The sequence below is a fragment of the Callospermophilus lateralis genome, chromosome 10, assembly GCF_048772815.1.
Source record: "Callospermophilus lateralis isolate mCalLat2 chromosome 10, mCalLat2.hap1, whole genome shotgun sequence".
Taxonomy (NCBI): Eukaryota; Metazoa; Chordata; class Mammalia; order Rodentia; family Sciuridae; genus Callospermophilus; species Callospermophilus lateralis.
In genome coordinates this window covers 41,862,551-41,885,968 of record NC_135314.1, presented here as the reverse complement: position 1 = coordinate 41,885,968, position 23,418 = coordinate 41,862,551, and the positions used below count along the sequence as shown (strand labels likewise).

At 38.9% G+C, this 23,418-nt stretch overlaps 2 protein-coding genes across 6 annotated transcripts in view; both read left to right on the top strand.

Moving 5' to 3' along the window:
* LOC143642202 (uncharacterized) overlaps positions 1 to 12,483 on the top strand; it is a 29,770-nt gene extending 17,287 nt beyond the window's left edge. For 3 of the 5 annotated variants that reach the window (XM_077110421.1, XM_077110422.1, XM_077110419.1), the window contains exons 10-16: positions 958 to 989; positions 1,478 to 1,582; positions 3,743 to 3,908; positions 5,607 to 5,638; positions 6,272 to 6,376; positions 8,489 to 8,593; positions 12,370 to 12,483. In XM_077110421.1, coding sequence (XP_076966536.1) covers positions 958 to 989; positions 1,478 to 1,582; positions 3,743 to 3,908; positions 5,607 to 5,638; positions 6,272 to 6,376; positions 8,489 to 8,563 — 515 coding nt within the window. In that variant the 3' untranslated portion in view covers positions 8,564 to 8,593; positions 12,370 to 12,483. Of the gene's footprint in view, positions 1 to 957; positions 990 to 1,477; positions 1,583 to 3,742; positions 3,959 to 5,606; positions 5,639 to 6,271; positions 6,377 to 8,488; positions 8,594 to 12,369 lie in introns of those variants that run through there. The other 2 variants (XM_077110420.1, XM_077110423.1) reach the window with 2 other exon arrangements.
* The window catches only part of LOC143408295 (uncharacterized), a 67,599-nt gene continuing 52,757 nt past the window's right edge, over positions 8,577 to 23,418 (top strand). Inside the window, exons 1-2 of the mRNA XM_077110332.1 lie at positions 8,577 to 8,593; positions 13,827 to 14,435. Coding sequence (XP_076966447.1) covers positions 8,577 to 8,593; positions 13,827 to 14,435 — 626 coding nt within the window. The remainder of the gene's footprint in view (positions 8,594 to 13,826; positions 14,436 to 23,418) is intronic.

Below are 23,418 nucleotides of genomic sequence, written 5' to 3'. Positions count from 1 at the left end.
GTTTTCCATCTCTAAAGTCATTATATACTTTTAAAAAATAATCTAAGTAGGCAAAAATCATATGTGGTTGGATTAATTGTATTTAATATGTTTACATCATCACAGAGATAAAGGCTATGTTCAAAAAAGAAGTAGACTTTTTTGCAAGTAATACTGATCTTGACTTTTTCTATAAATAGCATACCTGGTATCCTTAGAAAAAGGTCCTACTGTCACCTAGAACTTCTGTGTCAACTAGTAAGTTGCATTTTACAAAGAAACAAACCATGTCAAAAATAATTCTTTTCCCAGTTGCCATGTTTGGTGGCTTTATATCCCCTTACTCCTTGATACTCAAAAATATTTATCATATCACCTTTACTGTTTAAGAAAGTATCTTACACAAGGAATGCTTTATTTTAATACAGCTTGGTGGGTATGGTTTTCATTACACTTTGGTGGGGGCAGGGTACCTGGGATTAAACCCAGGGGCACTCAACCCCTGAACCACATCCCCAGCTCTATTTTGTATCTTATGTAGAGGCAGGGTCGCATTGAGTTTCTAAACACCTAACTAAATTGCTGAGGCTGACTTTGAACACAAGATCCTCCTGTCTCTGCCTCTTGAGCCCCTTGGATTACAGACATGGAATTACCAGGCCGGGCTTCCGTTACATTTTAATAACTTGATTGAAGTATAATTTACATACCATGAAATGCAGTCATTTGAATGATCAATTCAGGTTTTTCAAAATGTATTTTTAAGGTTTCCTTAAGATTAAAGAGTTAGTAGCTGTGTCTTATATAAATTTTATTTTTAAGTGACTATTAATATCATATTTCTAGAGAAGTAATTCTACTTAAAATGAAATCGGTTTTCACACATTTCACTTGCTCCTCTTTTATATTATTTTTCTTTTTGTCATAGAAAAGGTTTCTCTGATGAATTTTTAACAGTTCCTTCCTTTTCATTTTCAGAGAAGGATTGCTTCCCTTCTGGAACACCAGCAGTAAGTTGATGATTTATTTCTTATAGTTCTTGCTCTAATTAAGGTTAACAAAAGAGATCTGCTTTTTTTTAAAAAAAAATTTTCTAAAATAAGAGGTAGGGCTGGGGTTGTGGCTCAGTGGTAGTGTGCTTGCCTGGCATGCAGGAGGAACTGGGTTTGATTCTCAGCACCACATACAAATAAATAAAATAAAGGTTCATCAACAACTTAAAAAATTGTTTAAAAAAATAAAATAAGAGGTAAAGAAATATTTAATGTTTCTAAATATAGTACTCAAGAATATTTATCATATATGTTTATTTACTTTTCCATATTTCAGAAAAACATCTTTATTTTTTAATTGAATATATTGTAACCAGTGAGGTTTAATCATTTAAAAATTAGCTATGGAAAAAATAACTTCTTAAAGTTTGTTTAATAAAAGGAGACCTGGTCACATTTTAATCTTTGACTTTGCCTGGCTTGTCTTCCTTTGCTCCTGAACACAGCTGAACACCAAGGGCCCGGAAACATCAGCAATAGTAATGGAGGAAGATGATGGTAATGGAGAGGTGCATCCTTTCACTGCCCCAGGACATGGCCATACAAGACCAGTGAGTGACTAATGACCTGGTGTGCACATCTGTGCATGTGTGTTTGAAAAACAGCTGTTTGCATTTGACTTTCAGAGATAGTTTCAAAAAGCCTTCAAGTTTAAAATATTTTACCACGAGAAGATTAATTTAAGATTAAATAAAGTTTTTACCTAAAGAGTACTCATCAAAAACCACTTTTTTGAAAAATAAAAATCGATGGCTTCTTTAAAAGTTAGAATACTTAACTCACTGGGTTTTTTCTTTCCATGTTTTGCCCCCTTTTCCAGAGAGATCATCTATAGCTCAGTTTCTTCTCTGTTTCATAATATGGATAACTCTTCTACTATATCTTTCGTCTTCCCCAGATTATGTACTTTATTTCTCCTTTTGACATTTCTCTCAAAGTCTTGATGGCATTCTAAAGACAGATGAGAGTGAAATTCCTCCCCAGCTGAGGAGAATTTCAACAGTAATGAGCTCAGATTCAGCCAGGGTGAGAAGTACTAAGGGGGCTGGACTGTGATGTGGTGGCTCCAAGGACTGCCATTGGATTCCCATCTCATGACAGATGGCTATGTTTTCTTTATTCCTTACAAGTGGCTCTTTGAAGTGAAAGGAAGGGTAGGCATTATATTTGTGTAAAATGTTTTGAGACTGGATTAATGATAGATTATTGTAGTGGAAGCTACCACAGTGAAACATAAAGATAAAAATGAAAACAACTTTTAAATGCAATAGCATCAGTGAGCTGTGAGACAGTTTCAAGGGTTTTCATGATGTGTAATGAAGTTCTTATAGAAAAAACAACCCAGAAATCTATCTCCCAAAAGCTAATAACAGCTTCCTCAAATAAAGTAAAGTGGTCAAAAGTACCTGTGCCTACCAGAATAAATAAATGTCCTTATAAAAGTATCTTTAAAAAATAAAACCATTTAACTAAAAATAATAGCAGTGGGGGCAGGAGATATGCATATAAAATGACAATAAGAGCTTCCAGGCCAAGAACAACAACCCTAAGATTTTTGTCCTGTGACATGGTGTGTCACGTGATGGTCTAGTGTGGTCATTGAGAGATGCAAACATTCAATAATAAGAGGGAATCTTACCTAATCACTAAGTAGCTTAAGGCCCTGGTTTTAATCCCAAACACCAAACACCAAAAAAAAAAAAAAAAAAAAGAAAAGAAAAGAAAAAAAAAACAACATTTTTAAAATCCCTTTATGTATATATCCCAAATCACAAATGAATATGTTAATTTCACCTATATACCTTTTGAACCAGAAATGTAATTTTTAGCAAGTGTGTCCAAGGGAACTATAGAACAGAATAGATTATGGGTTGTGTCCCATTATTTAGATACCAAAAAATCAAGTCAACTATCATTAGTAGTAAATTAATTAAAAATATGGCATGACCATTCAATGTACTAGATTATTTTAAATAAAGTTAGGGGGAAAAAAAAACTGTAATGTATTGCTGGGTTCAGTGAACCATGACTGTAATCCCAGAAGTTAGTAAGGCTGATTTAGGAGGTTTGCAAGTTCAAAGCCAGACTCAGCAACTAAGCGAGGATCTAAGCAATTTAGTGAGACCCAAAAAATAGAAAGGCTGAGGGTATGGCTGAGTGGTTGAGTGCCCCCTGAGATCAATCCCTGGTACTCCTCCTCCTTCCTGTCAAAAAAGATCTGAAACAGTAAAAACTGTATAAAGTGGGTTCTTGGTTTCAAACCCCTACATTTGTATTCCCTGAAGTGCTGAAGTTGGAATGGGCCTGCCACCCTGTGTTCTCTGTCTAAAACCTAGAGCAGAATCAGACATAAAGCAAGCATCCTTCTTCCTGTTTCCTGTCCCCTGACTTATGCTCTTGGCTTAAGCCTTTTCAATTAGGAGCTACTCTGGTGGGTGATGAACAGGAGGATATACAGGTTTGACACTTCTGTCACTCTCCCCAAACAAACCCAGCACTCCATTCCCATTCCTCTGTTTGGATCTTTCCTGTTGATTTGCAAAATAAATATGGAAAAGTAGAGTTTTAGAAAATGAGACCATTTAGAATTTAGTCAAGTCTAAAATTATGTGTATGGGTTTGTTTTATGTATGTTGATATTTGTGTCTGAAAATTGATAGTATTATAGAGCAATTCAAACCACAACTCATGTCTGAATTTCTCTTTGTTAGGGCATGCCAGAGCAGCAGGCTCAGTTGCCACAAACCTTCAGGGTCCTCAAAGGAAAGCCAACGGAGCATCCTCTAGCTGTGCGGGGTGTCAACAAGTACTATAATGCCAACACCTTGAAACAGAAAAATCTTAGATTGACGACTCCTGGTGAGACCTCAGACAGTGGTAAAAGACTGAATCCCATGGAAACTTGTGAAGCACTGGTAGATAAAAAGGTCATTTCTGGAAAAATAAAAGGCTAAACTGTATTGTTCCTACTTTCTCCTACATAGATACTCTTTATGTCAACTGTCTGGATGGCTCTTGAACATCATCTGGAGACTGAGGATTTCATTGATCTCATAATTTTGTTAGAAATGGAATTGGATCTGTCACATTTTTTTCCATATTTCTTAAACATTATAATTCAACATGATAGTGGGATTCACACTTATTCCATGGTGTTACATTTACTTGGGTTTTTTCCTCCTCATGGCTTTAAATGATTTTCAGTTGAGAAGGAAAAAGTGTGGATTTCTAGACATGTTTATGCTAGAGATATGTTTATTGTTAGTGGCCTAGAAGGAATTTTTGCTTTATAAATGCATAGACCTTGAAATAAAAAGTATTTTCTCTTCAAAAATTACATGCAGATACATAAAAATAAACATCTTACCTGAAAGGATTTATTCCTCAGAATTAGAATCTAAGTGGGTAAGAGTTGAAGTATACTGGATTTTTAAAAACCATTTGTGTGAGGCAGCATCAGAATGAAGTCCACGTGGTGCAGTTGGTTGAGCGATGCCTGGAATGTCTTTGGAGATTTAATTAGACTCTCCTTCTATCGCTGGTTCTCCTGCTTTCTCTTCTTTGCACTGTACATTAAAAGATGTAAAATCATTTCTTCCATTTCTCTCTGTGTAGATTTTGCCCATTACAACCACAAGATCTATAATTTTTATTTAGTATGTTTTCCGTCTCTAAAGTCATATGTATAGTTTTTAAAAATAATCTAAGTATGCAAAAATCACATGTGGTTGGATTATTGTATTTAATATTTTACATCATCACAGAGATAAAGGATATGTTCAAAAAAGAAGTAGACTTTTTTGCAAGTAATACTGATCTTGACTTTTTCTATAAAAAACTTACCTTGTATCCTTAGAAAAAGGTCATACTTTTACCTAGAACTTCTGTGTCAACTAGTAAGTTGCATTTGAAACAGAAACAAACCATGTCAAAAGTAATTCTTTTCCCAGTTGCCATGTTTGGTGGCCTTATATCCTCTTGCTCCTTGGTACTCAAGAATATTTATCATATCACCTTTACTGTTTAAGAAAGTATCTTAAACAAGGAATGTTTTATTTTAATTAAGCTTGGTGGTTATGGTTTTCATTACACTTTGGTGGTGGGGGCAGGGTATCCGGGATTGAACCTAGGTGCCAGCTCTATTTTATATCTTATTTAGAGGCAAGGTTGCATTGAGATTCTAAGCACCTAACTAAATTGCTGAATCTGGCTTTGAACACAAGATCCTCCTGTCTCTGCCTCTTTTGGATTGTAGGCATGGAATTACCAAGCCAGGACTCCATTACATTTCAATAACTTGATTGAAGAATGATTTAAATACCATGAAATCCAACATTTTAATGATCAATACAGGTTTTACAAAATGTATTTTTAAGGTTTCCTTAAGATTATAGAGTTAGTAGCTGAGTCTTATTAAATTATTATTTTTATTACTATTACTGTCATATTTCTAGAGAAGTAATTCTACTTAAAATGAAATCATTTTTAAGACATTTCTTTTATATTATTTTTCTTTTTGTCATAGAATAGTTTTCTGTTGTAAATTGTTAACATACATTTCTCTTTCATTTTCAGAGAAGGATTGCTTCCCTTCTGGAACACCTGCAGTAAGTTGATGATGTATTTCTTATAGGTCTTGTTCTAATTAAGGTTACGAAAACAAATGTGTTTTTTTTTAATTTCTAAAATAAGAGATAGGGCTGGGGTTGTGGCTCAGTGGTAGTGGGCTTGCCTGGCATGTGTGAGGCACTGGGTTCGATTCTCAGTACCACATACAAATAAATAAAATAAAGGTTCATCAACAACATTAAAAAAATGTTTAAAAAAATAAAATAAGAGGTAAAGAAATCTTTAATGTTTCCAAATAGCACTCAAGAATATTTATCAGGGCTGGGGATGTGGCTCAAGCGGTAGTGCGCTGGCCTGGCAGGTGTGCGGCCTGGGTTCGATCCTCAGCACCACATACAAACAAAGATGTTGTGTCCACCGAAAACTAAAATAAATAAATAAATAAATATTAAAATAAAAAAAGAATATTTATCATATGTTTATTTACTTTTCCATATTTCAGAAAATCATCTTTATTTTTTAATTGAATATATTGTAACCAGTGAGGTTTAATCATTTAAAAATTAGCTATGGAAAAAATAACTTCTTAAAGTTTGTTTTATAAAAGGAGACCTGGTCACATTTTAATGTTTGACTTTGCCTGGCTTGTCTTCCTTTGCTCCTGAACACAGCTAAACACCAAGGGGCCAGAAACATCAGCAATAGTAATGGAGGAAGATGATGGTGATGGTGAGGTGCGGCCTTTCACTGCCCCACGACATGGCCATACAAGACCAGTGAGTGACTAATGACCTGGTGTGCACATCTGTGCTTGTGTGTTTGAAAAACAGCTGTTTGCATTTGACTTTCAGAGATAATTTCAAAAAGCCTTCAAGTTTAAAATATTTTACTATGAGAAAATTAATTGAAGATTAAATTAAAGTTTTTACCTAAAGAGTACTCATCAAAAACCACTTTTTTGAAAAATAAAAATCGATGGCTTCTTTAAAAGTTAGAATACTTAACTCACTGGGTTTTTTCTTTCCATGTTTTGCCCCCTTTTCCAGAGAGATCATCTATTGCTCTGTTTTTTCTCTGTTTCATAATGTGGGTAACTCTTCTACCTAAAACTTAGATCTTTCCTCTTCCCCAGATTATGTACTTTATTTCTCCTTTTGACATTTCTCTCAAAGCCTTGATGGCATTCTCAAGACAGTTGAGAGTGAAATTCCTCCCCAGCTGAGGAGAATTTCAACAGTAATGAGCTCAGATGGAGCCAGGGAGAGAACTACTAAGGGGACTTGCCCTGGACTGTGATGTGGTGGCTACAAAGAGTGCCATTGGATTCCCATCTCATGACAGATGGCTGTGTTTTCTTTATTCCTTACACCTGGCTCTTTGAATTGAAAGGGAGGGGGTAGCTATTATATTTGTGTAAAATATTTCGAGACTGGATTGATGATAGATTATTTTAGTGGAAACTACCCCAGTGAAACATAAAGATAGAAATGAAAACAACTTTTAAATGCAATTGCATCAGTGAGCTGTCAGACAGTTTCAAGGGTTTTCATGATGTGTAATGAAGTTCTGAAAGAAAATGTCAACCCAGAATTCTATCTCCCCAAAGCTAATAAAGGCTTCCTCAAATACAGTAAAGTCAAAAGCACCTCTGCCTTCCTGAATAAATAAATGTCTGTCTGTCATAAAAGTATCTTTAAAAGGTAAAACCATTTATATAAAAATAATAACAGTGGAGACAGGAGATACGCATATAAGATGACAATAAGAGCATCGGGGCCAGGAACAACAACCCTAAGATTCTTGTCCTGTGTGACATGGGGTGTCACATAATGGTCTAGCGTGATCATTGAAAGATGCGAACATTCAATAATAAGAGGGAGTCTTACCTAATCACTAAGCAGCTTAAGGCCCTGGGTTTAATCCCAAACACCAAACACCAAAATATAAATAAATAAATAAATAATAAATAAAAAAATTTTAGAAACCCTTTATGTATATATCCCAAATCACAAATGAATCTGTTACTTACACTTATATACCTTTTGACCCAGAAATGTAAGTTTTAGTATGTGTGTCCTAGGGGAACGCTAGAACAGCATAGATTATTGGTTGTGTCCCATTATTTAGACAACAAAATGTAGAAAAAAATTAACTCAAATATCGTTAGTAGTAAATTGGTTAAAAATAGGGCATGACCATTTAATGTACTACTAGATTATTTTAAATAGATTTAGGGAAAAAGACTGTAATATTTTGCTGGGATCAGTGTGGCTTGACTGTATCCCAGAAGCTTGTGAGGCTGATTTAGGAGGTTTGCAAGTCCAAAGCCAGACTCGGCAACTAAGCGAGGAACTCAGCAATTTAGTGAGACCCTGTCTCAAAAAATAAAAAGGCTGAGGTTATGGCTGAGTGGTTGAGTGCCCCTGAATTCAATCCCTGGTACTCCTCCTCCTCCCCACGAAAAAAGATCTGAAACAGTAAACACTGTATGAAGTGGTTTCTTGGTTTCAAAACCCTACATTTGTATTCCCTGAAGTGCTGAAGTTGGAATGGGCCTGCCGCTCTGTGTTCTCTGACTAAAGCCTAGAGCAGAACCAGACATAAGCAAGCATCCTTCTTCCTGTTTGCTGTCCCCTGACTTTTGCTCTTGGCTTAAGCCTTTTCAATTAGGAGCTACTCTGGTGGGAGATGAACAAGAGGAAATACAGGTTTGACACTTCTGTCCCTCTCCCCAAACAAACCCAGCACTCCATTTTCATTCCTCTGTTTGGATCTTTCCTGTTGATTTGCAAAATAAATATGGAAAAGTAGAGTTTTAGAAAATGAGACCATTTAGAATTTAGTCAAATCTAAAATTATGGCTTGTCTTCCTTTGCTCCTGAACACAGCTGAAAACCAAGGGGCCGGAAACATTAGCAATAATAATGGAGGAAGATGATGATGATGGAGAGGTGCAGCCTTAAACTGCCCCACGACATGGCCATACAAGACCAGTGAGTGACTAATGACCTGGTGTGAACATCTGTGCATGTGTGTTCGAAAAACACCTGTTTGTGTTTGACTTTCAGAGATAATTTCAAAAAGCCTCCAAGTTTAAAATATTTTACAATGAGAAAATTAAGATTACATTAAAACTTTTACCTAAAGAGTACTCATCAAAAACCACTTTTTTGAAAAATAAAAATATATGGCTTCTTTAAAAGTTAGAATACTTAACTCACTGGGTTTTTTCTTTCCATGTTTTGCCCTCTTTTCCAGAGAGCTCATCTATTGCTCTGTTTTTTCTCTGTTTCATAATGTGGGTAACTCTTCTACCTAAAACTTAGATCTTTCCTCTTCCCCAGATTATGTATAATTTCTCATTTTGACATTTCTCTCAAAGCCTTGATGGCATTCTCAAGACAGTTGAGAGTGAAATTCCTCCCCAGCTGAGGAGAATTTCAACAGTAATGAGCTCAGATGGAGCCAGGGAGAGAAGTACTAAGGGGGCTGGACTGTGATGTGGTGGCTCCGAGGACTGCCATTGGATTCCCATCTCATGACAGATGGCTGTGTTTTCTATATTCCTTATAACGGTCTCTTTGAAGTGAAAGGGAGGGTAGGTATCGTATTTGTATTTGTGTAAAATGTTTTGAGACTGAATTAATGATAGATTACTGTATTGGAAACTACCCCAGTGAAACATAAAGATAGAAATGAAAACAACTTTTAAATGCAATAGCATCAGTGAGCTGTGAGACAGTTTCAAGGGTTTTCATGATGTGTAATGAAGTTCTTATAGAAAAAACAACCCAGAAATGTATCTCCCCAAAGCTAAAAAACTGCTTCCTTAAATACAGTAAAGTCAAAAGTACCTCTACGTACTGAATAAATAAATGTCTGTCTGTCATAAAAGTATCTTTAAAAGATAAAACCATTTAAATAAAAATCATCACAGTGGAGGCAGGAGATATGCATACATAAAATGACAATAAGGAGCATTGGGGTCAAGAACAACAACCCTAAGGTTCTTGTCCTGTGTCACATGGTGTGTCTCATGATGGTTGAGCATGATCACTTAAAGATACAAACATTCAATAAGAAGAGGGAGTCTTACCTAGTGACTAAGGAAAGAAAGAATAAAAAAGTGAAAAATGAGAAATGGAACAACAGGAACAGTCCTGCTTTGCTAGTGGGATGCTCCACTCCAGAAGGGTTTTTTTTTCAGTTTTCCACAAAATGAAACATGACCTTACCGCATAACCCAGCAATGTGTTTCTAGGTATTTACCCCCATGCATTGAAAGCTGTCCTCACAAAAACCTGTGCAAAATTTTTATAGCATCTTTATTCATATTTGCTAAATCTGGAACAAGATGTGTTTAAAAAGTGAATGTGAGGACTGTGTGTAGCTCAGTGGTAGAACACATGCCTAGCTTGCTGAGGCCCTGGGTTCCATCCCCAGCACCACAAAATAAACAAAGGAAATCCAATGTATGTGCTACATCCATACAATAGAATAGTATTCATGGATAAAAACTGAGAAACCATAACACCAAAAGGCATGTAAGAATTTTATCTTATCTATTTATTTATGATAGGGAAATAACATGGATAATTGACTATATGCCTATGGCGTGGGCATATTATTCTCTGAAAGATCTTTAAGAGCATAGTGCTTAGTGGTGCCCTTCCATCTAAAGGGGCTAGATGCTCTCCAATTGCAAGTGTAGCGTGTGGGCTAGAAGTGTTCATCCATGCTAGGGCACTTGCCTAGCATGTAAGTTTAGGACATCTTAAGTATGAGGAGTTTTAAAAAATCATTTAATTGCAGGAATTCAGGTAGTAGTAAGTTTTTAGAGCAGTGAATTTATTCACTATGATGTTATAATGGTAGATACACAGGACAATATTCATTTTTCAAATCCCATAGAATTATATAGTCCAATACTTTGTATTGAGTGAACTTTGAGTGAACTCTACTGTCAACTGTCAGCTTTGGATTAATAGAAGTACTTCCATATTTGTTCATTTGTGGTAGCATGCTTGCCTGGCATGCATGAGTCCCCAATGTTCAAGCCCCAGCACTGCTAAAAAACAACAAAAGTGTATTAATATATAGATATGTTTCCACATAGGTATCACTGTAGTAAGTATACTGCACTGTAATGCAAGATATCAATAAGAAAAAGAGGGGCCCACATGGGAACATTTCAGGACCCACATTTTAAGACCCAGGATGCATTTGGAAAAAGCATTTGCAAGGCTAACTAGTTGTCTTTTCAGTTTTGAAGAAGGTCAGCGAGATCCCTTAAAGTGTTCTTCCTGTGTCAAGGCAACTCAGCGAGGGTCTCTATTGTCTGCTCCCTTTTAAACCTAAAATTTATACTAAAAAATCCATTAATTAGAAATAATTTCACTTCTAGAAATTTAAAGGTAATAATCAAAAGTTAAAGAATACAAAGATTTTCTAAAGGGGATTGGTTAAACTATGAAAACACCCATATTAATTCACTATTCAATTTAGCCATTAGAATCATTTTATGGTCAGTTCGTAGGAATGATGTAGATGGCATATAACTTTTGAAGAATGAGAGTTTCAGTAGATCCAAATCATTTTGAAATGTGACTTTTAAAAAGCTTTTGAAGTTTTAACAGGATTGTCCACATTGATAGAAGGATTGTCATCATTTTTCTTTATACTTTTATGCACCCCAGGTTGATTTTGTTTTCTTTAAGCAAATATATTGCATTTATACTTAACCCAGAAAAGATGAAGCTGCCAGGCCTGGGGGCACACACCTGCAATCTCATCTTCTGGAGAGGCTCAGGCAGGAGAACCTCAAATTGGCGCCTGCCTGGGCAACTTAGAGATACCCTGTCTCCAAATAAAATAAAAAGAGGGCTGGTGTATAGCTCAGTGGTAGAGCACTTATTTGCCTAGCATATTCCTGGGTTCAATTCCTGCACCACCCACTACAAAGAAAGGGCAGGGTGGGGGTGGAAGAAAGGAGTGAGGGAGCAAAGGTGGGAAGTTGAAGAAGGAGGAGGAGGAGGAGGAGAAAGAAGAGGCAGAGGATGAAGAGAAGAAACAATAAAGGAAGGGAAGGAGGGGAGGATACAAAATTCAAGCAGGAAGGGATAATGATAACCTCATTTTACTCACTGTAGTATTTATAGTGATTGTCTTTGCAGAATTCAGAGGGACTGCAGATGTGGTTCAGTGGTAGAGTGCTTTCCCAGCATGCACAAGGCCCTTGGTTTGGTTCCAACACTACACAAACACACACACACACACTCAAAATACTTTCATAAACTTGATAAATTACATTATCACTTGTTGAGTTACCTTAAAAATGTCATAAATGCTGTACTCAATGGTTGCACACCTGTGATCCCAGTGACTTGGGAGGCTAAAGATGGAGGATCACGAGTTTAAGGCCAGCTCAAGAATTTGGTGAGACCCTATCTCAAAAATTGAAAAGAAGGGTTAGGGATGTAGCTCACAGGTAAAGCCACCCTGGGTTCAATCAAATAACTTGTCCATTTGATGCTGGTGTGAGTGTATTAATGGGAAGTTTAACTGTTGATTTTTAGAATTTAGAACAATTAAAAACAACTGTTTTCCAAACAGCTTATAAAAGTTACGGTTGGGACTAAGAGAGGTTTGGGCAGGTATTAAAATATGGGTTGTTTAAGTCAACTGTATTCATAAGTAGTCTTCAGGCCTTAGTTGAAAGAACATGTTTTGCTTCTAAATTTATGCACTTTTTCTTTCCTCTCTTTGGCAGCGCCCACTCCCGAACATGGCGAAACAGCTCACAAGTTAACTCGGCACATCTTGGCAGCCAAGAATGGCATCCTACTCTTTTAATTTTCTGGAAAGGAAAATGTTAAAAATTTTAATAAAGTGTTCATTGTTTTAAAGGACTGGTACCATTAAATTTGCCATTTTAGCCCTGTTAAGTGGACAACTCAGAGGCATTAATTACACTCACAATATTGTACAACCTTCTGTTTAAAGAACAGTTTTGTCCCTCCAAACAGAAGCTCTGCCACCATGTAAGTAAGAACTCCCATTCCTCCACCTCCACACCCTGGCTGCCACCATTCTTTTTTTTTCTTTTATTTGTTCTAATGAGTTATACATGGCAGTAGAAGGCACTTTGACACATCATACACAAATGGAGTATAGCTTCTCATTTTTCTGGTTGTACGTGATGTAGAGTCACATGAGTCATGTGGTCACACATGCACCTAGGGTAATAATGTCTACTCTTCTTCCCACCCCATACCTGGCTCCCCTCCTTTCCCTCCTCTCTGCCTAATCCTAAGTAACTTTATTCTTCCATAGTCATGCTCCTTATGGTGAATTAGTATCAAAATATCAGAGAAAACATTTAAACTGTGGTTTTTGGAATTGGCCTATTTTGCTTACTATGATATTCTCCACTTCCACTCATTTACTGGCAGATGCCATGACTTTGTTCTTCTTTAAAACTGAGTCATATTCCATTGTGCATATTGACCACATTTTCTTTATCTGTTCATCTGTTGAAGACACCTAGGATGGTTCCATAGTATAACTCTTGTGAGTTGAGCTACTTTATAGCATTGATGTGGCTGCATCTCTGTAGTATGCTGATTTTAAGTCCATTGGAAATAGACTGAGAAGTGGGATAACTGGGTCAAATGGTGGTTTCATCCCAAGTTTTCTTAGGAATCTCCATACTGCTTTCCATGCTGGTTACATCAATTTGCAGTCCCACCCAGCAGTCTATGAGTGTGTCTTTTCCCCCATATCCTCACCAACATTTATTTTTGCTTGTCTTCTTAATAATTGCCATTCTGACTGAAGTGAGATTAAATCTGAGAGTAGTTTTGATTTGTATTTCTTGAATTGCTAGAGATGTTGAACATTTTTTCACATATTTTTTGATGAACGTACATCTTCTGAGAATTGTCTGCTCAGTTCATTAGTCCATTTATTGATTGGGTTAGTGTGTGTGTGTGTGTGTTTGTGTGTGTGTGTGTGTGTCTCTAAGAGAGAGCACGGGAGAGAGGGAGGGGGGAGAACACCTCGCTCAGAGATGAGTCCAGAGCCTCCTATCAAGAGGGTCGGGCGGGCGTGTAAGCTGTGTGCACAGTCCTCGGTGGAGCGTGTGCACGTGTCTGCCATTCTCCAGGCGACTCTGCTCGGAGGAAGTGTGTGAGGGAAGCGTGCTTGTGAGCTGGTTTGCGTGGCCAGACAAGGCGACCAAGGCGCGTTTGTCCTAACGGTCCTCCGTTGGAGTCTGTTGGAGGAACAAGGGAGTGAGCTGCAGGAACTCGCCTTGGAGGGAGGCGACGCCACCGCCAGCGCTCCGGGTCCAGGCGTGCGTGAGGAGGCCGGGCTCTCCCAGGGCGCGTGGCGGAAGCTGTGGCGGCGAGAGCGCGCGTGTGCTTGTGCGCGTGCGCTTGGGGGCGCGGCGCGGAGAGAGGCGGCAGGCCCAGCCCGGTCGCAGCAGCAGCTCGGGGCGGCTCCTCCTCGAGCCTGGGACCGCCGCGCACCAGCCTCCGTGGTCGCCGCGCCCTCCCGCGTCTGCAGCCGGCTCAGCGTTCTGTCCGCCCAGACGCCACTTTCCGGGCTCCCGGCCTCGGCTCCGTGCAGAGGAAGAGGAAATGAGTGCGGCCGACGCGCCAGCGCCCGAACGGGGTTGGAAGAGCGAGAAAGTGGACGAGGCGCAGGGCCAGGCGCGGAGCTGCGCCGCCCGCAGACCCGACTTCCAGCCGTGCGACGGGCTCTGGATCTGTGCAACTCACAGCCATGGCAAGTGCTTCAAGCTGCACTGGTGCTGTCACCTAGGATGGTGTCACTGTAAGTAGAGCCGCGTGTCCGCTACCATCGCGGTCCTGGGGGCACCCGCGGGGCAGTGCGGGTCGCGGCTGGCGCGGTGCAGCCGGGGGCTACGCGCTCTCCCGGGGCTGCCGCGCCGCAGGCTGGGGCCGCGCTGAGCTGGGGTCATAGAACTGCCCTGAAGCGCAACGCCTGGGCTTGCGCTGCCTTGGCAACGAGAGGAATTCCCGGGGGGAGGTTAGCTCTGGTCACTGGCACGAAAAGGGGATGCCCTCGTCCCGGCAAGCTTTTTCTTTGGTACCAGAAATGTCCAGGCCGTGTACTGAGAAGTGGTAGAGCGTCAGCGGAGTTGATGGCCAGCGGAGGGGAAGCCTCCGTTGCGGGGTCGGTGGTGCAAGAAGCGCCTCACTTTCTTTCTCACTTGGCTTCCCGACTGCTGTTTAAAAAAGTCTTGGAAATTGAACTTGTCCCATTGATCTTATTCCAACGGAGAAAGCGCTGAAATGTGAGGAATTGCTTCCAGGAAGTTTAAAGGAACCGTTTTGGAGGGCACACTCTTTAGATACCCAGTTGCAGCATTTAGATCCAAGTTATGAGTGTGTTTAAGAATTAGAAAATAAAATGACTTGTAGATACGCTTGAAGGATCTTAATTTAATGTATGAAAGCTAAAACTACATGGTCCGGGACCTTTCTCTGTCTTTATGCTGCCTTTGATTTTTTAAGTAGATTAAACTTAAGTAGCCATTTAATCAGAATTCCACAATTTGATTAGTTCATAGTATTTGGCCTTCTCTATATGATGAATCGTTTCTTTTTAGAAATACATTCTAAAGTTAGTTTCCACATAATATTAGAAGGTTTTCGTGTGCTTATTTAGGACACAATTTTTCAAGTGAACTTAATATTATTTTTTTCCTTGTTGGTTACAAGAAAGTGACTCACCAAAGATGCCGTATATAACAAATCCCTTTTTACCTTAACTGAACATGATTGGATATTTTTAGTCGAATTTGTGAATAAAGGGACAGAAAAATCCTTGCATTTTCTTTACAAATTCAAAGCACATGAAGCAGTACTGTTTTTGTCTTCCATCTGCTGATGGATCAGTTTCTTCTTATGTCACATTATTCTTATTGTGCTTAGAGAAAGCAATGGGGACAGGTTACATAGTTGGAAGTAGCAATCACGGGAAACCTGGATGCTAAAGTACACAAGTAGGAGTCTGGTGAGGCAGTTTTCCTGCGGAGGCATAGTGTGGACTATGAGGAAGGTTTAAATTGGTCCAAGTCAGTGCCTGTTTCCAGCATCCCTTCTAAGTGCACCATTACTGTTGGAAACCTTACAGTCTAATCAGCTAGCTTCTTCCTTCATTAGCCTTGACTCTTAAAATATTCTTCCTTATAAGGAGCTGAAATCTTTACTTTCTAACTTCTTTCCATGGGTTCTATTTGTGCCTCATAAGATCATATAGAACAAATTCTTTTTCAGAAGAATTGGCTGTTTGAGCTGTTTACATATATGTATCTGAATGTGCATGGGAATTTTTTTTTTAGACAGTGACTCTTTTTATCCCTGGCCATTCTCATAATGAAATAGATTTTCCTGGTGTTTTCTGTAATAGGTTTGAACTTCATGTTCATTGAGTGACTGAATGAAGATAGCCACCATTTTCCTTTGAAGCCATTGTTTTGTCCTGTTTATAAATTTACACTGCCTTTTGCCCTTTTATGGAAGAGTATCCAGGCTCCTAAGCATCCTGGTTCTGTTCTGAACCTGTGCCAATGAACATGATCCTGTAAAGGTTGTAACCCCAGAAAGGCAGGTAGTATCCCAGTTGTGGTCTGATCAACCAGAGTGGAGCAAGACTGCTACATTCCCATCTTTGAGATACTTCTGTTGCTGCAGCTATAGAGTCACATTAGCTCTTCTGATATCCACATTTTGTCATACTGAGCTTGCTGCTGTCACAGAGAACTAAGCTTGCTATCAACTAGAGCCATTGAATGGCCCTTCAAAAAAAAATATTATGGGGACAATTAAGCCAGTTGTGGCAGTTTCCATTTCAAAATTATAGGTATATTTTTAGACACAAGTACATAGATAACCTTAGATCTTTTTCCTTATTTTAGGAGGATTAGCCTATTTTTCTTACTATGTTTTTTCATTCCAGCTTTTTAATAATACATATTAGTTATTCCTCCTAGGTTCATGTCATCCCCATCTTAGATGCCAACAGCGTATATTAACTTTATGTACCTTCATTCTAACTATTAATAAAATAGGAAAAATTTATAGAGTCCTGAAACTCAATAGCAATTCATTAATGACTACTTAAAGTTGTTCACACAATTACCTAGTCACCTAAGCATACTTTTATCCATCTTTTATTTCTCACATCCACGTGGCTGTAACAAGAGTTGGTCAGATGACCTTGTTGCAATCCTGCCAACACAGGATTTTTACTTCTTCTTTCTGATCTATGATCTATCTTACGAACTATCTCTCTTAAAAACACACACACACACACACACACACACACACACACACACTAAAAGGTATAACTCAGATTGGTTCCACAAATGCTCACCACTTTCTTTTCTAAATAGTTAGTAGCTGATTTTGAATAAATGATCTGAATTTTGAAAAGGATTGATGTCAGGTATACTGCACTGTTGTGACAATTCTCTCTGATTTGAAATTTAGACCTACATTCATTTGTTCTTTTATAGTCTTCGGCCAGGCTCTGATTCTCATGCTTCCTGCCTGGGCAGCACTTCAGTGATCCATTCACAAGGAGCTGTGTCATTAAAAGCAGCCAGGTGCTGTGTTATGGTCTCCTCACCTGATTGGGCATCAACTCTTTCTACCCCTTTTAGCCCAAATAGCATTTTTATCTTAGGAGAAATAAGTCAACATACTTAAGAAGTTTGTTCATATTTTCTCTCTCTCTCTCTCTCTCTCTCTCACTCTCTCACTCTCTGACTCTCTCTCTCATATCTCTTTCTCTTTCTCTCCCTCATTCATGAAACACTTCAGTTCTAAGCATGCATATGTCATGAGCACCTTCTCTTTATGAGACATTATTATGAAAATAATACAAATGTGAATACATCTGGATTCTGCCCTTTAAGCAGGGTCTAGGGAAAGTTGCATGCTATATTTTCCTTGAAAATGGTGGATTCAGAATAAATAAAGGAAGTTTAGCAATATATAACTGATGTTAAAATTGTAAAACTTATAACCTTATTGAATAGAAAAGGCTGAAAAAATGAACATGTTTATAAAAGATGTGGAAAGCTTATATATATATTCATATTCATAGATGCAGTGCTTGGTGCATTATTACATAAATAGTGTATTTGGGTGATGACTGACTTTTGATGTCTAGGAGCAAAACTGTAGCATCTCCTATTGGTGTTAAAGATAGATTATGGTGTTGAATAAACCGTGACTCTGAATCTGTTACTTAAACTTTCTTAGTAAGAAATGATATTAGACTGAATTAATAAGTGAAGGTTTTTGTTGTTGGTTTTGTTTTTGGTACTGCGGAATTGAACTCAGGGGCACTCAACCACTGAGTCACATCCCCAGCCCTTTTTGTATTTCATTTATAGGCAGGGTCTCACTGAGTTGCTTAGGACCTCATTAAGCTGCTGAGGCTGGCTTTGAACCTTCAATCCTCCTATCTCAGCCTCCTGAGCCACTGGGATTACAGGCATGTGCCATCATTCCTGGCCATAAGTGAAAGTTTCTAAGAAGAGTCATGAGAAAGGAAAAGGTATGACTTGGTTAGAGTGGAGAGATGGGGGGAAGCCATATGCAAGTATTATGAGGTAGATTTTTGTGGGGACAGATTATTTAGAAGGAAAAAGAAATAGATTGGTGGAGATAGTGATAAGTGGGTGGATTTGAGAGAAATCTGAGGTGAAATCTGTAGCTCAAAAGATTTGAAGAATAAGAGGCAACTTATTAAAAATAACTTCTGGACTTTTGGAATTCTGCCTTTTGCAGCTTAAATCAATGGAGAAGCAGGATTGGGAAGAAGATCATGAATCTGTGTTTGGATTTATTGTGTTTAAGCTGCTTTTGTCATCTCATGGTGATGTCAGTAAGCCATGAGATAAAGAATCTGAAACTCAGCAGGTGGAGGTCTGGGCTAGAGATACCATGGAGGTCATTTACTTATTATAGTTTGCAGTTATGGCCATGAAGTGTGAGATTGCCAAGGGGGGAGAAGGTAGCACCAGAAGTGAAGAAAACCCTTAGGCTTTCCTTTAGAACACCAGTGTTTAAAGTCTGGACCCAGGAGGATAATTTCCAGAGGAGACTTGGAAGAGATGGCTATAGAAGAAATATATGAATAGTATTTCAGAAGCCAAGGGAAACGAGTATTTGAAGAAAGAATACTAAGATAAACCCCATTTTCAGCAAGTTCTTAGACACTCTTGAAATGTAATAGTAGTAATTTTCTTTACTGAAGAGGAGGATGAAAGGTTGAGCCTTGACTTTAGGAATATACGTAATTGAAGTTTGAATCCAAGGTATTTGTGGCAGTAATACTTCAAGGTAAAAAGGAGGTAGAGTGCCAGGAGTATCCTTGATTAGGACACATAGATGATTTTTAATATTTATTCAATGATTACTTTGTGCTGGAGTAAACTTAATATACTGAGTACTTTCTAGTCGGTTATGTCATTATATCCATTTTAGAGCTGAGAAAAAAGCCTAGAGAGAGAGGTTAAGGAACTTTCCCTTGGGCATAGAGCTAGTAAGGACTGTAGCCTAGATTTGAATCCGTGTTATGACTGATTCTAGGACCTGGACTTGGAACCACCATTGGTGCTACAGAGCAATGTAAAATTAATGAGCAGAGCAGAATCCAGAGAGCTCAACTTCATTAAAGCCAGTGATGGCGAAAGATTAAGAAATGGGCAGGTGGTATGCATTGCAGCAGTGAAATCCAGAAGATGAGAACTTTAAAAAGGTCACTGGATATTGAACAGTACAGCCCAAGTGAAGGGTTAAGAAAGAGAAAGTGATTAGAAAGTGACAGGTGGGGTTGAGTGGGTGTACAAGGTATGACGTAGGTGCCACCAGCAGAACTCAGAGTTGGCTTAGTAAAATCACATAAAAGATGAGCTCAACTTTCTGCAGAAGACATCTTAAAAGATGTCGGTTTCTTTCAGGTTGAAAGCAGGAAGAGTGGGACTTGATGTTGTCTAATAGATGGTATTAGCATATCTAAAGAAAGACTGTCACAGCAGAAGGTGGATGGGCAGCCTAGAAATGTGGAAGGAATGGGGACAGGAAAAGCAGGTGCTTTTCGGGGACTGTTGAGAGAAGGTGGTATGCTGCCTATCCTGGGTGGGCTTGGGGCTGAGCTGTCCCTGCAGACCCTGGTGCCTATAATTCCTGTTTATTAGCTCTCCTACACGGAGACAGGAGCTGTTAGAGAATTCAAATGTATGGACTTTAGGGAAATATGCTTCTTTCTGTTAGTAAATTAGCATGATATTTCTCATGTTATTCTGTTTTCCCTGCTTTTATACAACTCTATGGAAACTCAACAGGGTCAAGCTCTGACTTCCCTAGGGGAAAGGTAGTTGGTTTTTCTAAAGAACTTCTTAATCATTTCTATGACACGAGCTAGAGAGAAAGTATTCAAGAAGGCTGACAGTGAAACCCAGACCCCCACCAAAAAAAAAGAGTGGGAAGCTGATTAGCTAGAAAACTCTAGTTATGCTTTTTTTCTGAGCATGAAGATTCTAACCGTGTCTAGTGATTCAAGGATGAGAAGACATTCTTTAAGAGAAGAATAGGGTTCTGGATGAGTTTCTTCGAGGCTCTTCCAAGTAGGGAAAGCTGATAGGTAGGGCGTCTTTCCATCTGAGTGGTGCTTCAGTCACGGCTGCACTGACCTCAGCAATAACAAGTACGGAAGGGCACAGTAGGGATTGTTTTGTATGTGTTAGTTTATTCAAACCTTGCAACAAACTTGTGGGGCAAACACTCTTACTGTCCTCTTTTTGATCAGGAAACTCACATAAGGTCACATATAGTACCTTTGGTGGCCTGTAGTAGCTGCGCATCAGAATATGACAGAGCAACTGGCACCAGGGCTGCTTTTTTCTTGATTCTGCTGAAGGTACTTTGAGGAGGAATTCAGCTGTTTTAAATGATCTTTGGAACAAGCAGAAATTAAGTAATTAAGTAAGAATGGCTTTTGATTTTAAGAGAAGGGCAATTATCTGCAACATGGATATTTGTGAACTCCATAAAACTGTGCTATAAAAAAACACTTGAGGCCAGGCATAGTGGCACTCACCTGTAATTCCAGCAATTTGGGAGGCTGAAGTAGGAGGATAGCAAGTTCCAGGCCAGACTCAGCAACTTTGCAAGACCCTGTTTCAAAATAAAAAATAAAAGCTGGGTGTGGTGGCGCATGCCTGTAATCTTAGCAGCTTAGGAGGCAGAGGCAGGAGGATCCTGGATTCAAAGGCAGCTTCAGCAATGGGGAGGCACTAAGCAACTCAGTGAAACCCTGTCTCTAAATAAAAGACAAAAAAAAATAGGACTGGGGATGTGGCTCAGGGGTCAAGTGCCCCTGAGTTCAATCCCCAGTTATTTATTTATAAATAAATAAATAACTGGGGTTTGGTATAGCTCAGTGGTAAAGTGTCTCTGGGTTCAATCTGCACACCCACAAGTTTGATAATGTACAATGATACTTTTTAAAAAATAGGCAAAAATATATTGTATAGCATGAAGCTTCCATCATGTCATATCCTCAAATAATTCCTAACTTTTAGGTGCAAATCTTTTTTGGGATTAGACTTGCATACAGACATTTGAATTGTCACTTGCAGGCCTGTTGAACTGAGATTTGAACCAGATGGCTTTTGAGGGCCTTTCTGTGGTAATTTATTACATTACAAAACCTTCGTTTCATTTAAGTTTGTTCTTTCGTGTTATGGCATCTCATTGATTATAGGAAAGAGTATTTCTAGAGAAATTAAGTAATATTGATTTCAGATAAACCTAGGAATGCCTTTGACATATGTCTCATAAGTGAGATTTTTTTAAAACGAACATATGGTTTATACATACACCGGGGAAGGCTGAGTTTTCCTAGAAAGAACAAGAGCTTTGATGTCAGACACACCTGTCTTAATCATGGTCCTTCTACCTCTCAGCGTTGTGACCCTGGACAGGCTGCTTAACCTCTCTCAGCTTCAGTGTCCATTTCTATAAAACAGGAGTAAAAACCCTACTTTCCAGGGTTAAGAACATATAAGCAAAGTAGTGGACAATGTAGCATCCTTGTGGCAAGCTCTTGAGTTGGACTTTGTGTTTCCATCATAGCTCTTCCCATTTTCTGGTTATGTAATTTGGGAAATTACTTAAATCTGTCTTTGAATTTCCTCTCTCTCCCTTTTTTTTTCCATAAGTGGGAATTGAAACACAGGGGTACTTTATCACTGAGCTACATCAGTAAGCAGTTAAAATAGTTTTAATAGGAGATTTATTTAGAACACTTTTCAGAGCAATTTTCAAAACCCTTTCATTTCATATATTTATTTAGCCAATATTGAATTAAGTCCCTGCCTTGTGCTAGGCACTGGTTTAAGTTGCTGCCTAGAGAACCCACAAAAATTCCTGCCCTGTAGAACCTACATTCTAGTGGAAGGAGAGAAACCAGAAGGGAAATCAGAATACTACACTAAGCAATGGATTCTTTAAGTGCTGGACTAGCAGGAGAGAGAGCGTCAGGGATTTGTTTTTAAAAGGGTCCTTATGGAGGGCTTCACTGAGGTGACATTTGGACACAGGATGTGAGAGTGGTGCTTATTTACCTAGGGAAGAGCACGGCAAGCCAAAGAAACAACAAATCCAAAAACCCTGAGGCAGGAATGTTCCTGGAGCAGTGGAAGATCCTGAAGGGCTTTAGCAGAGTCACAGTGCACTGAGCAAGCAGTAGGCGGTGAGGGTCAGTGAGGGGAGGCCCTGGGTATTGCTTTTGGGGCTTCTGGCTTCCACAGAATGGGAAAACCAGTGGAAAGTTCTGAGCAGAGGCGTCAAATGGTGTTACTTAAATTTTAAGAGACTCACTCTAGTCAATTTGTTCAGAAGAAATTCTCAAGGAAGGCCAAGGAGAAGCAGGAAGACCAATTAGGAAGCTGTTGCAATAATTCAGATGAGAAATGACAGTAATGTAGACAAGAATGGCATCAGTGGAGGTGATGAAAAAAATAGTTAGATTCTGGGTGTATTTTGAAAGGAGCATCTATGTAAAAAAGGAGTGAGGAGAGTTCCAAGAGCTATGGCCTAAGAATGGGAATGATGAACTTGAAGCTTCCCTTAGTTGAGATGGGAAGGACTGCAAGAAGGGTAGAGGGGTTGGGGTGAAATTGGGAGTTTAGTTGACAACATTTTAACTTGTTTTAGACATGTAAAAATGAAGACACCTAGAAAGATGTTCAAGTGGATATGTTGATGAGGCTGTTGGGTATGCAAGTCTTGGATCCAGGTTAGAGAGAGAAAATTGAGGCTCCTTAGTTACAGATGTTTCCTACAGCTGCCAGGCAAGATGAGGTCACAGGGTCAAGTGGGTATAGATGGACAAATATATACCTGGCATCCTGACACAGTCTATAACTAGGAGTTGATGAGGCAGAGCAGCAAGGAGACCAAGAAGGAATGGCAGGAAAGACAGGGAAATCTAGATAAAGATACACCCTGAAATCTATAGGCAAGAAGTGAGGGAGAGATCAGCTTGGCAGAAACCACGCTTACACTGAGACTTGATCAGTTGAGATATAATGTTGGTGAAAACTTGATGAATGGGCACATCTGCTTTCTAACAAAATAAAGTAACAGGGACCAGCTTAACCCTTCTTGCTAGAAACGACACCAAGGAACTAGATTATATGAAACAGTGATTTTCAAGACACTATCAGATTTTGAATGAAGGACAGTGATGTCAGAAAGTGAGTACTAACTGA